The following is a 15,985-nucleotide window of genomic DNA, read 5'->3' as shown; positions in this document are numbered from 1 at the left end:
TCAAACCCAATTTATTGCAGATAAGGAAACAAGCCATTATGCCCTGGAATTTGATGGAAATATGGGGGGGAAAAAACTTAAAATACAGGAAAGAAGAATCACAATCACAACATGCAAAAAAACATCTTTCTATTATCCAAGATACAAAATGTATCAGATTGGTAAAGCCTCTGCTTCTGGAGAAATTTTAGGCATGTTATAATACAAATCAAATGGCATTCTTTCCCAGTACTTAAATGTTACAACACAATGGTAACTTCCACGTCCAGAATTGACCAGGAAGATAGCTCCAAATGTCTCTTCCTCTCAAAAGCTGGATGAATGGATCCACTGAATTTGTAGAAGTCAGCAACAAAAGTTGGTAACACTCTAATTGCTCATTGTATTAACACCAGATAGTGAACATCAAGCGGGCACGAGTTAGCTGTTTCAACTAGTCCTTTTCCTCTTAAATGCAAGATGTATGATTCCATCGTATGAATCTAGTTTTTCAATCCTAGAGATACAATCGTTCATCCTTTTCAGTAGGTTGGGCATAGCAGAGACATTACTTGAAATTTTATCCTTCAGCAAACTTATTTTCAAAGCGTTCTTTTGTTCCGCTTCTGCTGCCACCTTTTTACCAACTTTATCCAGTCCTGAATCTGTCAAATAAAACCATGGATACAACTTAAGAAAAAAAAATAAAGAAGAAAATAAACTGACTAAGAACAAGACGAAGGAGATTGAATACTTTGAAGGCACACACCAGTGGACCATCCTTTCAATTAAACAATTTACAATCAATGAGGACAAAGGAGGAGAGTTGATGAGACTGCTCATATTTATTAAAATAACCTCATAAAGAAAATTTTGCATTAGCATAGAAGATAGAACTGATAGAAGCATTATCCTCAAAGCCTGGATACCACACTGTTAGAACCAATGAAGGTAAAACACCCTCCTCCCCCAAAAAAAGTCAGTGGTATTCATCAGCACATTGACCTACTAACATATTACTCTACTTATTAAGAACTTCTGAGACTGGAGTTCCATTAGAAAAAAAGCAGAATGATGAGCAGTCACATGACCTGACAAGAAGGAATGAGAGTTCAACCTTCTTGGAGTGTGAAAAACAGCGTACCAACAGTATTAGAGAAGCATCATGTGAAGCACTGTGCATTACATGTATTCCTTCCTGGCTTCAGAATATATCTCATATGTCCAGCATTTGTCATTTGTGCAAGAACGTTAAAAAAGCACAAACTCATAGATTCCCTACCAAACACTTCCTCCAAGTCCCTATGATGATCTAATGTCACTTAAAGTATCCAGCAACAAATAAAAATCAATAGAAAAGTCCGGAACCATCGTTATTGCTCGTCAAACAGATTTGCCATGCAAATCAGAAAGGATAGTGAACAGAACAAATTGACCAAATAGCTTAAGAAAATATGTGAAGTTATTGTTTTTAGTTAAACCTCTCCTGGAGCACAAAAAGCACTTGCATAAATTTAGTATCTCAATCCTTTCACAGTCCAATTCTTTCATGACCTAGTTGGACAGCACACAGTGCACATCAGGCTGGTGTAAGGTTCTGCATGTTTCTCATCAATTATGTGGAGGTAAACGGGTAGTGAGGGCGACTTAAAAGGGTAAAAACTCCAATGCATCACATGGAAAGTTCTTAGCAAAAAACACCAACAAACATTAGCTTAAGGAAAAATTAAAAGCATTGCATCACAGCTAAGAAGAAAATGATATTTAAACATAAACAAATAATTCCTATTAACATGGGGAGAAAAGAAATGAAGATCTCATCCAAAACCAGAAAATAATTATAAAACTAAACTTAACCTGTTTGCAAGTTTAGAGGGGAGGGGAGGGCTTTTAATGAGAACTTAAGGTAAGATAGTAATTTTTATAACTAATATGCCACGAAAAACATAATAACTTGTCTGTTTATCATCTCAACTTAATTTGCTTGTATACTCCTTTTCTCACAAACTGGGAGGGAATAGTACTTTTAGAGTATAGCGGGGCTGGTTACCTCTCAAAACAAAAAGAAAATAAGTCTCCTTCCTTCCCACCCCTGTACTTCCTCTAGTTTCCTCTATGTTTCAGTAATGTCGATATTTAAAAGCCCCTTTCACAAGACTCCCTCCACCAATCTCTCGCTATCTCTCCACAAGAAAACCAACTTCAGTATCAGAGCTCCGAAGAATCCTCAAAAATAAACAAAATGCAACCGATTTTCCCCAAATATTTACCAGTGGCATTAATCAAACAAAAGCCTTTTCCTTTTCGATTTCTACTTCGTTACCTTCATTTCCTCAGCATTCAAATATAGCCACTAGTAAATGCAGCACAAAAATACAAACCCTAGAAACCAAAACAAACGTACCTCTCGGGTTGCCACCAGACGTTCCGGCCTCTGAATCAATGCCCGTCAAAAAGGGCCGCTGGGCAGAGAGAATCGAAGTAAAGGTGGACTTGAGTTGTTCCGGAAGATTAGCCCTGTACTCCAGAATTTTGTTCGCCATATGCTTGACATCAGATCCCAGCTTCTCCAGGTCCTCTTCATCATTTTCTTCTTCTTCTTCTTCAGCCTCCGCTTCGGGTCTTCCTGGTCCGAGCTGGGAGATCCGAATATCGACTGAGGCCTTCTGATCTGGGTTATTCGACGTCATTGTCGCCGGATCTGGGTCGCGGAGCATACACAGAGGGGGTTTTGTGGAAGGTTTTTGCAGGGGAATTGACGTTAGGGCTTTTGAATTTCGAAATTTCTGTGTGTTTTTGGGGATTTTTCTAACTGAACAACTGTAGAGAGTCTGGACACTGGCGCCCGCGTGCGCAATGCACGCGCCGGTTAAAAATTGAATTAAAATACATTTCTTTTCTTTTTTTTAAAAAAACAGAGGCTATTTGATTTTGAGGTGAATTAATGCTGATTTCAGTCTGTATAAGGGTGCTTTATGATTTAATTTTTTTTTATGTCAATTTTGCAAGTCATTATGTGTAGTACCGTGTTTCTTGTGTGGGTTCCAGATTTGACCCCAATCCTCTTGAACGTAATAGTACATCAAGGCTCACACCTCCACATGTTTTGACATTGGTAATAGAACCCACTAGAAAAAAAACCATGAAAAATGTGTACAAACCCCCATTCATTTGTTTTGACTCCGCTAGCGACACTCCTTTGCGCTCAGCTTGGCTTATATATTGTATGTATATATTGACGTTGTTTGTCTATATTTATTTTTTTAAAAATGTTTATAAATGTAGTTTATTATTGAGAGAGAGTGTGAGTGTGTGTGTGTGTGTGATGGGTGCCCTGACTTTTTTGACACGTGTGCATCTATCTCTACAATTTGTGTAAGAACACAAGAAAAGGTTTTTGATTCTCAACATTATAATTATACCTAGCTATGACCTATACATGGGTGGGGGTGAAAAAAGTAAAAAACAGATGAGTATAGTCCCGTCGTTCTGTATATTCGTTTAACGTTTTCTTCTATCAACGTTGCTGGAAAATTTATTATAATTTTCAGCACATATACACATCAATAATATTGTCCATTTTGAATTGTCTGATTACCGTAAATACATCGGGTCTACAAAGCATTGTCTTCCATCGCGTTGTTGATAGTTAGGAATTGAAATCATCTATATATGTTAGCACTCCTCTGCACTTGTGGCCTGGATATACTAGACCCAACAAGTGGATTGTACGGGTTAAGATTACTTGTGAATGGTCTGTCCATTGGACATTCGAAAGGCCCAACAAGTACCCCTGACCTGTGAGTGGTCCATTCATAAGGACATCGGAAAGGCCCAACAGGTGACCCAAACGGGTGGAGTTGACTCCAATACCATATTAGAATTTTCAGCCCATATACACATCAACAATACTATTCGTTTTGGGTTATCCGGTTCCGGTGGATACATCAGACGGCATTGCTTTGCCTTTTCAGGAGGCAATTCATCTCAATAGTGCTCTCGCATAAGCACATTTAACTGCAGAGTTACTACGGTATGTTAACCTCCGAAAAAACGGATTGTTAATGGTTAGAAACTGCGGAGTTACTTCGTGTACGCCTCATTTTCAAATTTTTTTTCTTTTCTTTTTAAGAGCTTCTTGGGAAACTCATTTTTTTTCCTTTTCTTTTTAAGAGCTTCACGAATAATAGTCCCAAAACCCGCCCTTGCAATTAGTGTTTAATTACCAAACATCAATCCTATTCTCAATACTAGTATATGCATGATTTAAAAAAGTTTATTGAAAATTATTCCTTTTAATTGTGGAACTCAAATTAGACGACGAGCTGATTTAATAAAATGTTTAGAGAAAGTAGGATGCTTCAAAAATTCAAGATGTGGAGCCAGGTTTTAGCCAAGATATTGTGCAATTTGGGCGTAAATTAGGGTTTAGGAGGTGAGATCATACCCAAATCCCACAATATACCTTAGCTGGAGGCCGGCCTCCACACAAGAATTTATAAAAACCCAAAAAAAGAGGAATATATATTTGAAGACAATCAACTGATCCAAAGTCCAAACACTAGAGAGTTCATTGGGAGTAAAAAACAAGTGATTGGCTGGATTAAATTAGAAAACTCCATAAAAACAGGTATTAAAAATAATTTTCTTGACAGATTTAACTTGTAGTCATGAAACACTCCAATGATTGCCGTAAAGGTCACTTCTTGTTAATCAAAGTTTGTTAATTAATTAAAGTTAGTTTCCTAATCAACGTTTTTTATATGTATGGGTATATTAGTAAAATCACATGACCAAAAATCTCTTAAAAAGATAAAAACTCCCAAAGCCATTCCTACCAGACACTCCGAACTCCGAAGCAGAGCGATCAATCAGTTGAATTTTGACTTTTGAGTTCTTCGTCTCCAGGTACTGCGCCTACACTTTCTAACCCTAATTGTGATTGTAGGTGCTTGTTTCTGCTTTCGATTTCATCTTTAGAATAAAACGTTATGTTTTCTTAGAGGAAACAGTCTTAGTTCCTGATCTCTGTGTTTTGTGATTACTTCTACAGTCCGTTTAGATATATGTATCTTTTGTTGGTTCAATTGAAGCACGCTGTTGCTTTTCTTTTTTATAAAAAGAATTCATGTATTTCATTTTGTGTTGATTTGAACAATATCCATGGAAGGTTTATGTTTTTTGTGGTCATCCTTGAATTTATGCAGGGGGAGTGCTAATGGCTGTCTCGGTGAAGCAGATGTCACTTATAGTGGCAACTCTTGGGGTTCTGTCATTTATTTTTGGGATTATCGCTGAAAATAAGAAGGTAGATGTTGTGTTCTCCATCTTGATTTTCGAGTCATTATTTCCTGTCTCATAGTAGAAAGAGAAATGAAATCTGTAACTTTGTTCAATGTGATGATGTGTGTTGCATTACGGGGGTTGTCTCTCATTGTTAAAGTTCAGAGCTTTTGCAATTGAATTTGAATCATCCATAATCAATGATGTTTGACAAGGGTATGCTATTTACTGTTTGTATTCTAATTAGAATTTGTGGATCATGTGGTACTACGATTTTTTTGAGATGAATTGAATTGCCGTATTCTCCCTTGTTTCATCATCTTGTTTTATTTGACTGAGTTTTTTCACTTTTAAATCTTTTTTGTCCTTGTATTTTTGTACAGCCGACTGCAGGGACACCAATCCCTGGAAAAGATGTTGTGATTTGCAAGTACCCTTCCGATCCTACAGTTGCCTTGGGATACTTATCATTTGCATTTCTCATAGCAACTACTGTGTCCGGGTGGATGTCTCTTGTTTACCCATACAAAGGAAAGTCTGTCCCACAGTCTGCTCTATTCCAAAGCACAAGCTTTGCTGTGTTCTTCATCATAGCATTGTAAGTATAATTACTCTACCCTCCCTTGTTTCCTGATGTTAACTTATGTACTCTTTTAGTCTGCAAGCTTATGAATTTGTGGTATTTGACTTTGATCAAGATGATGATGTACTAACCATCTTCCTTTTAATGATTTTGCATTGTGACGTGTGTTCATAGGTTAACAAGTGGATTAGCTGCAGCACTGCTCTTGTGGCCAACAATTACAGAACAACTTCACTTATCTCACAATGTTCATCATAATCTCAATACAGATTGTGCTACCGCGAAGACTGGTCTCCTTGGTGGTGGCGCTTTTCTTTCTCTTGATTCAGCACTCTTTTGGTTAGTTGCGCTCATGTTGGCTGATAATGCTAGAGAGGACTACTTTGATGAGGGAGAAGATCAAAAAGGTCAATATGGCCAGGTTCTCGCAACTGATTATGTTGAACCTGCACATTTGAAGGCCTCTGCATAGCAATAAGATTATGAATGTTTCATGCCATTGACCTTGTGATTGGCACGTTAAATCTATTAGCTGGGATCGTTGAATAGCTTTTGTTAAATGGAATGAAACTTTTCATTGTAAATAGAGAAACTATAGTATTTTCCAAGGTGTTAGTGATTGAATTAAGTGCATCATTTTGGGGAGATCCTATAAAGCTTGCATCACATATTTGACTAGCTATTATTTGCTTTTATTCCTTGCAACAGAAACTGGAGGACCATGCCGGGGGAATTCGTGCTCTGGTACGGTTAATTTGTCTCACTTGGCTGGGGTTTGGAAGAGTATTTTTCCTGGGTTGGGAACTTAGGCAATTATTAATTTGTTCACTTTTGGAGAATACATCCCAAGTTTTAGTTTTGATCTTTGTTGTGGGTACAGCCTCTAAAAACGAGTTTCCGGGTTTGCATGCTATGGCTATAAATAAACATATGAACTGGAAAATGGAGTTGTTTGGTGCCTGTGTCCCTATGGGGAGGGAATCACAAAGCTGGGAATTGCTTCATTGTGAATGTTTTTTTTTTTTTTTTTTTGATGATTTTGTTTGATAAACGAGTAAGATTAGAACTTGCCTGCAAGTTATCTATATTCTACTGGTGGAATAGATGGGTGTCTTAGAGCAATTGCAATGGTCCCATTTTGTTGGGTCAGTAAAAATCAATATTGGGTCTCACCTCTATTACATAAAAAGTCAAGCAAAACACGTCTCTCAATACAACCACATCAACAAAACACATCTCTCAATATAACCACATCAACAAAACATAAATTCCTATACATTTTTCCTTCCCACCCAACATGGAGGCCAACAAATTCTCATTCCCTCCATATTGTCCACAATAAAACTACAGCAAAACACATCTCCCAATACAGCCACGTCAGCAAAACACATCTCCCAATACAACTACATCAACAAAATACAAAACCCCATACATATTTATTGGTCCAGACAAAATAATACCATTGCAATTGCTCTTACCGTTCAAATATGTATTGTCCTTGAGCATGGTGATTGTGTGCATGAATTTCCCTCCCTTCAAAATCAAAGCTGATGATTAGCTGGTGCAGTTGGTGGATGGGTAGGTATACATGTTCTCTTCCACTATTGACTTTTTCACTTTTCAGAAAATGATTAGCTGCTGCATGTGAGCTTATACCAGCTATCCCTCTTTTTAGTGGGGGTTTATAATAAGTCAACTTACCTATTACGCCTTCTTTCTCACTCTATCTGTCTGAATGAATGATAAGAGTGAGAAAAGAAAATCTTTACCTTGGAGTTGGAGTAGTGTATGTGCAAAAATCAGTCCAGCCCCAAACACACGAGACACAGGCCCATGGTCTATACGATCAATCTGTAGGTCCACAACCTCGATGAAAATCCAACAGGCCCGCAGTCTAGGCAACAGTATTCTCAAAACAGGCCCACAACCTGGGCGACAACATTTTCAGCACAGGCCCATGGCCTATACAATTGGTCTACAGGCCCTATGAAAACCAACAAACCCACGGCTTGGGCAACAGTCTACTCAACATAGACCATGGTCTATACAGTTTGTCTACAAACCCACGACTTCTACGAAAACCCAAAGGCCCACGGCCCGAGCAACAGTCTACTCAACATCCGCTCGTGGCCAAGGAAGCTCTATGACAAGCCCAAAGCCTTGCCGCATGCCTTACAGACGTGATGGCTGATAGGCCCAAGGCCTATCATTGAATGAACTAAATTTGAGTTTGGTCCATGAATGAACTGGCAGCATATCATTGTGAAAGAAACTGAACATGAGAAATGTTTCTTTATGTTCATCTACCGGGCAATTCCATAAACCCCTTATTCAAAAGAGAGTAAAAAAAAGGAGAGATTGTACGTGAAAGACATGCTATCAGGATTATACTTATAATTTCTATACAACAGATGAAGTTTGTACCTAATGCTTCCTATCTACATGGCTCAACCCAGAGCTCAGTTACGACTTACAACAACTCTGCGGTGCTGACGAAATAAGGCAGTATGCATACTACAAAGGCAATGTCCCCACCGCAAAACTCCAGCTTTTTCAGGCCCAGTTTCTGGTTATCGAGTTTGCGAAAAATGAAATTTTCTCTTTGCTTAGGATTTAGGCCAACCTTTCTGTGAGCACTCAAATGAATGCTTCTTTCTTTTGGCCATAAGACGTGTTTGAATAACTTGCTCAGATGCAATAGCTTCCTGGATGTTTTTATGTGCAAAATTGCAAAGCTCATCAAGAGCTAGCATAGGAAATGGTTCCTCGATGAGAACACCAACCTGCAAAAAATCAATTATCAAAATTAATACCGATGTTTGCCGTAATAGATTCTACATATGCATGAAAAGAGGCAGATTGGGTATCTCGGGGATTTTAACATGCGATATGCTAACTTTAAAGAATCCATGTCGAGTTCATTTAGCATCATGAAGGAATGGCTACCTTATTCGTCTTGTCTACTCAATGTAAGAGTGGGATACTTAGTGGCAGCTTCCTAAGCCATTAGCTGTAGGCGCTTTCTAGAGGTGGAATTTTCTAAGGAATTCTTAATGAAAAAGAAAGGCAAAAAGAAAGGGAGAGTCTTCTAAATCAAATTCCGGATGTCGGGGACAGCCGACTAAAATAGTTACCATCAGACGGCCACAATATGAGTCCAATGACGGGAAGGGGTAGTATAGTTTCCATAACATGAAATTTCACAACCCAGCCGCATGTCTCAGGAAGTATTAAAAGTAGAAATCAATAGAAACACAGATGACAGGAAAGAAATTAGCTTGCTAATGGCTTAAGAAACACAGATGACTGGACAGAAATTGTAATGGCTTAGGGTTCAAATTTATGATTTTCTTCTTCTCCAAAACAGAATAAGAAACAAAAGGTTTCTAGTCAGCTTGGGTCATTGGCGCTAAAAGAGCCTTTCAAGTTTGCTCAGCTAACTACTTTTCCCTCATATCTCACCAATCATCACGGTTCCATTGTCTCAATTTGTCCTTGCCCAGCAGTCACATTAGGATATGAAGAATACTCGGATTAATCAAACAAAATCCTTAAATAATTATGAAAGAAATCGTCTTGCTTGAGAGATCACATAAGATCAGAGTTTGTCATGTATGACAGACAACAGACTGACTTGCTGCACAAAGACCGGACTTTGACATTTTAGTGGATATTTACGTTTCAATGTTATGCAGGTAATCTAGATTGTGTACTTGTCTATATTCTAGCATTTATTACCAAATAAAGGACTCAAGGGAAGCATAAGAAAAATTATTCTAACATTTCATGGCAAAAAAGAGAAACATACTTCTTCTATGCAGAACAAGGAAGCAGCACTGATGAAAGTAGCAGGAACCACGATCCAGTGGCAATCATCCCAAAGTATGATAGGAAGAGTGAAATGCCAGAAGACCAGAAACCTCGATGTCAAGCGAGTGTACGAGAGAGGGATTGGAATTCCCATCAGCTGTTCACAGACGCCAACTCCTTCGTGGAAACAAGAAATATTTGCCTCCTATATTATATATTACAAAAAAAGGAAATTAACATAACATTGACTAGAACAACAACAGTTGAAGTAGATATATATTATTCATCAGTTATTTAACTTTCACAGCCCCATATATAAAAATTTAGATTCTTAAACAGCAAGATTGCCCTCCAAAAGAATTTAAAGATTTGAAGTGGAGATATAGTATCCATAACTTATTCAACACAACTTTCACAGATTTTGATTTGAGATTCTCATACCCCAACCCCAAGATGGCCGTCGAAAAAAATTACAGATTGTCTATACGACCACGTTAACACCAACCAATGAAGGTAAAACACTTTGCAGACATCAAGTACAAAAGAAGTAGGGAGTATATGATAGATCCAACAGAAAGATAAGTACCAACATATTCCTCTTAGCCTCCTCCAAGTTCAACAAGTTAATACTCTGAGAGATGAACTCAATAATACACCGAGGCCTATGCTTTGAATTGAGTACTACAGCTAGATCATCCCCTTCAAGCAAGCTCTGCAGGTCTCTGCCAATATCTGATCCATAAATCACATGACACTGCATTTAGAAAGTCTAAAATCAGTAAATTGAGTCTCCTAAGTCCTAACCATAGTTTATTCATCAGCCCAAATTCACAGTAACTGGGAATAAATTTGACAATGATTATGACCAAGGATCAAGAACTTACCTTGAGAGCCACCGGAAACGCCATAATGTACTGCAAAAGCGCATTCTTCAAAGCAGCATCGCTGGAACTCTTAACCCCAGAAATGACCTGCCTCGCGAAATCATCAGTTCCAGCAATCACTCTCATCCAAGCCTTCCTCCCCTCCTCGTACCTGGAGTAGGAAGCCTCCGTCCGAAACACCAAAAGCAGGGCCAAGGCCGGCGCCGTCAGCTGGTATGGCAGCGTCGACGCCCTCAATACCGGCAAAAACCCTGGCAGCAAGTGCATGTCAATTGCAGTGTTGTAGCCAGAAACGGCCACGGCTACGGAAGTGAATGCAATCACGGGCGGTATCAGTGACAGAATAACGCGCGATTGAAGGCTGGAGAGGAGATGGCGGATGTGGCGGAGGGAGCTCCGGTGTAAGACCCATTTCTCGTGGTTGTAAAGCACCCGGCGCCGCTTCAAGCCCTGCTCCTGGATACGGTCGGCCCAGTCGGGGATGGATCGGAGAATGGAGATTATGTTCGAGGTTTTAGGAGGACGACTAGGGTTTGGGTTGATAGAAGAGAGCGGCTTGAAGTTGAACTTGTTGGAGGGTTTGAGACGGAAGGTTTGGTGGTGTAATTTGGGGAGAAATTTTGGGGTAAAATGGGAAGAGAAGGAGGTATTAGAGGGAGTGGGGGGTTGCATTGGCGGGAGTGAGGCCGAAGAGGAAGAGAAGAGAAAAGCAGAACATGTTAGGGCTTGCGAGAGAGCGAAGACTGGTTGTAGGTTGTTGGCCGTTGGAGACAGTCATTTTGTGAAGGAGCTTTTTACACGTAAATGAAGGAGGAAGACTCTTCAATTCTTCAAATTACAAGAACTTAAAAGACTCTTTTTTTTTCTTCCTAATTTACTCAAATGGAATGGCTTGAAAATAAAAGTTAGATTCAATTAGAAAAAAGAAAAATGTTTGGTATGCTTCTTTTTTTTAATATGAAAAAATAAAATAACTTGAAAACAAAAAAAAAACGTAAAAGAAACTTTTTGAAGAGGAAATACTGCAAAATTCATGCACATTAGGACTTAAGCTTATATTTGGATCGAGAGATTTGTAAAGATGAAAATTGGGTGGGGACGGATCATGACTGCCCCATCCCCGCGCCCGCACTACCATGGGTGTGCTCCATTCCCGCTCTATATGTCAAGGCCCGTTATAACCCGCGGGTCCCTGCTCCAATCAAAGGCCACACAAATCGACTCGATTCAATATCAAATATAAATAATGAAATAACGAAAAATGATATAGAGCCCATGGATCTGGTAACCCAAAGTAGCCCAACTATAGTTGGCACTGATGTGGCATTGCCATGTCATTTGACAGGGTGGACGATTTTTAAATTTCAAAAACTTTTTATTAGTAGCTTCAGTTAGGGTTGAGTTGCGAGAGCCGCAGACGAGTCGCGATAGGTTTTACATATTTGAAAGAAGAAACTCGTTTTGACAAACGAGGTACGTCAAAGTTGATTAGCAGCTCTCTGAGTAGCCGCATATCCCCTTTATATTCGGAGTTCAACATGGCTTTCCGACTTAGCTGGGGTGTGATGTCTTCGAATGGGTAAATACTTTCTGTCGACTTTTATGGTTTATGTGACTTCATTTTCGATTGTTGAGTTGTTATTGGGTACGTATGTGTAGAATGGGATTATATCATGTGTTCGGACCAAAGTTTTTAAAACCGACCCGTGTATCGAACCGTCAAGACTGAAGGTTCAAGGTTTTTAAGGTTCAACCGTTATGATAAAGGTTGAACCGCGGATTTAAATAAATAATAAAATAATAAATATTTAGTTTTATAATATATAATAATTAGTAATTTAGTATATACTATATAGTATATATTATATACTAAATAAGTATATAATTTTATATATTTAGGTTATATATATATATATTCCCCACATTTTAAGGAAATCACTTAATTTCAATGAAAACCGTAATTTAAATGTAATATTTATACTTAATGCAATATATAATTCATATATCTATTTATAGGACAAAATTTGAATTGATGTTTTTGTATCAGACGCCACAATTGGAAGATAACAATCATGGGCTAATGACAGCTGGTATTGCGTTAAAAGATGAGCCCCAATAAAATTATGTCTAGCATCAATCAAGTACAAGCAAAACAGCGGTTTTCTGACTAAACCGCGGTTCACGGGTCATGGTTTTTACGAATTAAATCACGGGTTTTCACGGTTTAGTGCATAAATGGTCCAACAATAAGAAACCGCCCGTATAGACCGCCGGTTCACGAGTTTTACGGTCGAACTGGCGGTCCGGTCCGAGTCTAAAAATTATGGTTCGGACACGATTAATTCATGAATAAAGAATGGGATCAATGGAATACTAGACACTGAAATGTATTTTCGAAGACCATTGTTGTTATATACATTTCATTGAAAAAATCAATGGATAATTGAAGTTCACATGTATTCTTCGGCATATATACAATATTTAATTGATAAAAATAGTGGAATTAATATTTTTCATTTGATTTGTTAGTCGTTATGGTGAACGCTATGCGTTGGGTGATAGTGAAGTTATTAATGTCATAAGCTATCAGAGCCTTGAAGTGGTTGCCAATCATTTGGATAGTATTGGAGATTATTTTAAAGATATTGTTCATGCGTCTGAAATGATGTTTGAAAGTGAGGCAAAAATGTTTTTTTATACAAGAAATATGGTGAACTTAATGGATTTCTTGTGAAACGAAGAACATCAAATAAGGACAAAGATGGAATGTGCAAATATGTTACATTTACTTGTGGGAGATCATGTGAGTGAATGTTCAAATTTGTATATGTTCTACTGATTTAAATAAATGGAATATCCTTTTTTATTGTTTTATGTGGTTATATTGTTGCATGTCTATGATATTTACATGTTCAATATCAAGTAAGTTAAATAGTCGGTCCAAGAATGTTATAAGTTATCGTTCGACCCAGAAGAATGGATGCAAAGCTATGTTAAGAGCTCAAGTATCAGCAGAAAGAAAATTGGAGATAACTTTGTTTGAGGACCAACATAATCACGCATTGAGTACCAGTAAATCAAGTTTTTTTTTATGCAATAGGAAAATTAATCCACATGTGCAGAGATAGTTAGTTATAAAAGATATTGTTGGGATTATGCCCAACAAGCAACAAGAGTCGCAGTGCATATGTTATTGCAGCAGGAGGCCATGACAATTTACTTTCTTTGCAAATGGATACTTGAAATCTTATTATGAAAGTGAAGCGTATGCGAATGGGCGAAGGCGATGCTAATGCAATCCAGAGTTATTTTGCTAAGATGCAATCTAGGAATGAGTTTTTTTCATTGATTGATTGGGATAAAGAAGGAAAGTTAAAAAGTGTTTTTTGGGTTGATCCACGTAGCAAAGCTTCTTGTCATGACTTCGGTGATGTTGTTACATTTAACACTACCTATTTGACAAATCGATACGACATGCCGTTTGCTTCATTTGTAGGCGTTAATCATCATGGTCATTCCATTCTTCTTAGGCGTGATTTAGTTTCTAATGAAGACACAAACACATTTATATGGTTGTTTAGAACTTGGCTTACATGTATGTATTGCGTAGCTCCACAAAGGATCATAATAAACCAATACAGGGCCATGAAGAGTGCAATTGAAATTATTCTTCCTGGTATTAGGTATAGGTGGTGTTTGTGGCATATTTTGAAGAAGGTGCTTGGGAAGCTTATGCTTTCAACTCGATTAGTTGTTCTATTACCAAAATACATTGATTAATCAGTCCAAATAGCAACAAATCTATCTTTATGTTTGTCAAGTCATGTTATTTTGATGTAATTAATTGCAACTGGATATCTATGAAATAATTGTTCAATAGATAACAACCTCATATTGTACTCATCGAGGGTTTCAAAGTCCACCAAAGAGTGCTACATTGAATTGAAACTTTTCCACGTTGAGTTGTTCTTAAATAATTTCTTGTAGTTTACCAAACATTCTTTCTAACATGTCAAATAAACTCATTGACTCGGGGAACACATGATCAACAACATTCATCAATGCTAAATATCTCTGTTAATCAACAATACCCGTGGCAATAGACATCCATTCATCATTGACCGCAAACAACTCAATGCCCAAGTGTGGTTATCCTCTTTCTCAAATTGAAGGAACACAAATGCAACACAAAATAATGGTAAGCGAAATTTGTTAGTCTTATACATTGTGTCCATAATCAAAATATAAGGAAAAGCACGCAACAAATCTAGTGAACGAAGATGAGCAAAAAATAAGTCTTCAATCTAATTTGACTTAGTATCACTTAAATACCATGATATATACTATTACTGGCTGATTTTTAACATGAGCTGTTGCAATTGAGATCTTCCAACAAGTTCTGCAACTCGATATTTCTGACGAGCATTGTATATTGATTTCATAGTAGACACGTTGTCTGCAGATCTTACCTTCAATGTAGATAATACCTCAAATGGTTTAACAAGGCTTTTCGATATATTAATCATTATGTTGATTTCATCTTGAGTTAATATGTCAGCATAAGGAGGACCCTCCATTTATTTTGCAACTGGATGATTGTGAATCCCACAAATAACCCTTAACATCCAATCACCACCAATTTTTAACTTGATTCGTTTCAAACGAAAATGACAATTACATTTTTTTGTACCGGTCGATTTTGATGAAGATTGAATGGACCGATATTGCTCGCTTCACTCACATTGCAAGATCAACTTGTTATACTCAAAACAAATCCAAACACACGTGTAGTAGATTGTGCCTATTGAATTAAATCGTCATGACAATTAAAACCTAAAAAAAAGAACATGATTACTATACGATATAATTTTTTTGCACACCATACATGATTTATTCTTACCATATATGTTATTGGTCTGTGTAATCAATTTCTATTTGAATGTTCTCTTTTGTTTTTGGTTTCATGACGTTCAATCAATCATCCTGATTATGGTAATAAACATTAAACATATATGAACGTTCTATATGTGTGTATATACGTGTCTATGTAAGCATGAAATTGATATAAAAGTATCTCACTTGATCATCCGCTAGATAAATACAAATCTTGAGCCCATAATCGAACATGATTATCAATATTTTATACTAAAAAAAGAGAAGACAAATTTAAAATTTAAGAGAAACCACACAAAGCTAAAAAACTAGAGATGTTGAAAGAATAACAATCATAGAGTTTTTATAGTTAATTTCGTTGAAAGTAATAATGTAAAATTTGGAGTGTAGCAAAATAATTGAACATGTAAAAAAGATTTTGATGATTGTATTTTGAATACACACTAAACAAGTCGCGTCGCTTTTGTTTTATTTGGTTTCGTCTTTTTGTTCTTTTTTTAATGCTTTACTAATAGTATTAATAGATATATATTCATTAAAATTAATTCAAAAT

The 15,985-nt window shown here is 37.3% G+C and overlaps 3 protein-coding genes across 3 annotated transcripts; 1 reads left to right on the top strand and 2 right to left on the bottom strand.

Annotated features, from left to right (window-relative positions):
• Positions 1-112: 112 nt before the first annotated feature.
• On the bottom strand, positions 113-2,807 carry LOC119982114. The gene is made up of 2 exons (XM_038825320.1): positions 2,384-2,807; positions 113-644 (listed from the first exon to the last, which is right to left on the bottom strand). The coding sequence occupies exons 1-2, from the start codon at positions 2,694-2,696 to the stop codon at positions 430-432; spliced, it is 528 nt and encodes a 175-aa protein (XP_038681248.1). The 5' UTR covers positions 2,697-2,807; the 3' UTR covers positions 113-429.
• A 1,953-nt stretch (positions 2,808-4,760) lies between these two features.
• On the top strand, positions 4,761-6,520 carry LOC119982776. The gene is made up of 4 exons (XM_038826325.1): positions 4,761-4,887; positions 5,187-5,287; positions 5,646-5,860; positions 6,020-6,520. Exons 2-4 carry the CDS (start codon positions 5,198-5,200, stop codon positions 6,315-6,317), a joined length of 603 nt encoding a protein of 200 aa, XP_038682253.1. The 5' UTR covers positions 4,761-4,887; positions 5,187-5,197; the 3' UTR covers positions 6,318-6,520.
• A 1,563-nt stretch (positions 6,521-8,083) lies between these two features.
• Positions 8,084-11,339, bottom strand: LOC119982173 (UPF0187 protein At3g61320, chloroplastic-like). The gene is made up of 4 exons (XM_038825407.1): positions 10,540-11,339; positions 10,242-10,409; positions 9,654-9,860; positions 8,084-8,628 (listed from the first exon to the last, which is right to left on the bottom strand). Exons 1-4 carry the CDS (start codon positions 11,209-11,211, stop codon positions 8,452-8,454), a joined length of 1,224 nt encoding a protein of 407 aa, XP_038681335.1. The 5' UTR covers positions 11,212-11,339; the 3' UTR covers positions 8,084-8,451.
• Positions 11,340-15,985: the final 4,646 nt, after the last annotated feature.

This window comes from Tripterygium wilfordii, chromosome 17 (assembly GCF_013401445.1).
Source record: "Tripterygium wilfordii isolate XIE 37 chromosome 17, ASM1340144v1, whole genome shotgun sequence".
In the NCBI taxonomy this organism is placed as follows: domain Eukaryota; kingdom Viridiplantae; phylum Streptophyta; class Magnoliopsida; order Celastrales; family Celastraceae; genus Tripterygium; species Tripterygium wilfordii.
Note: the sequence above shows the minus strand (reverse complement) of the source record. Positions and strands in the feature narration are given on the sequence as shown.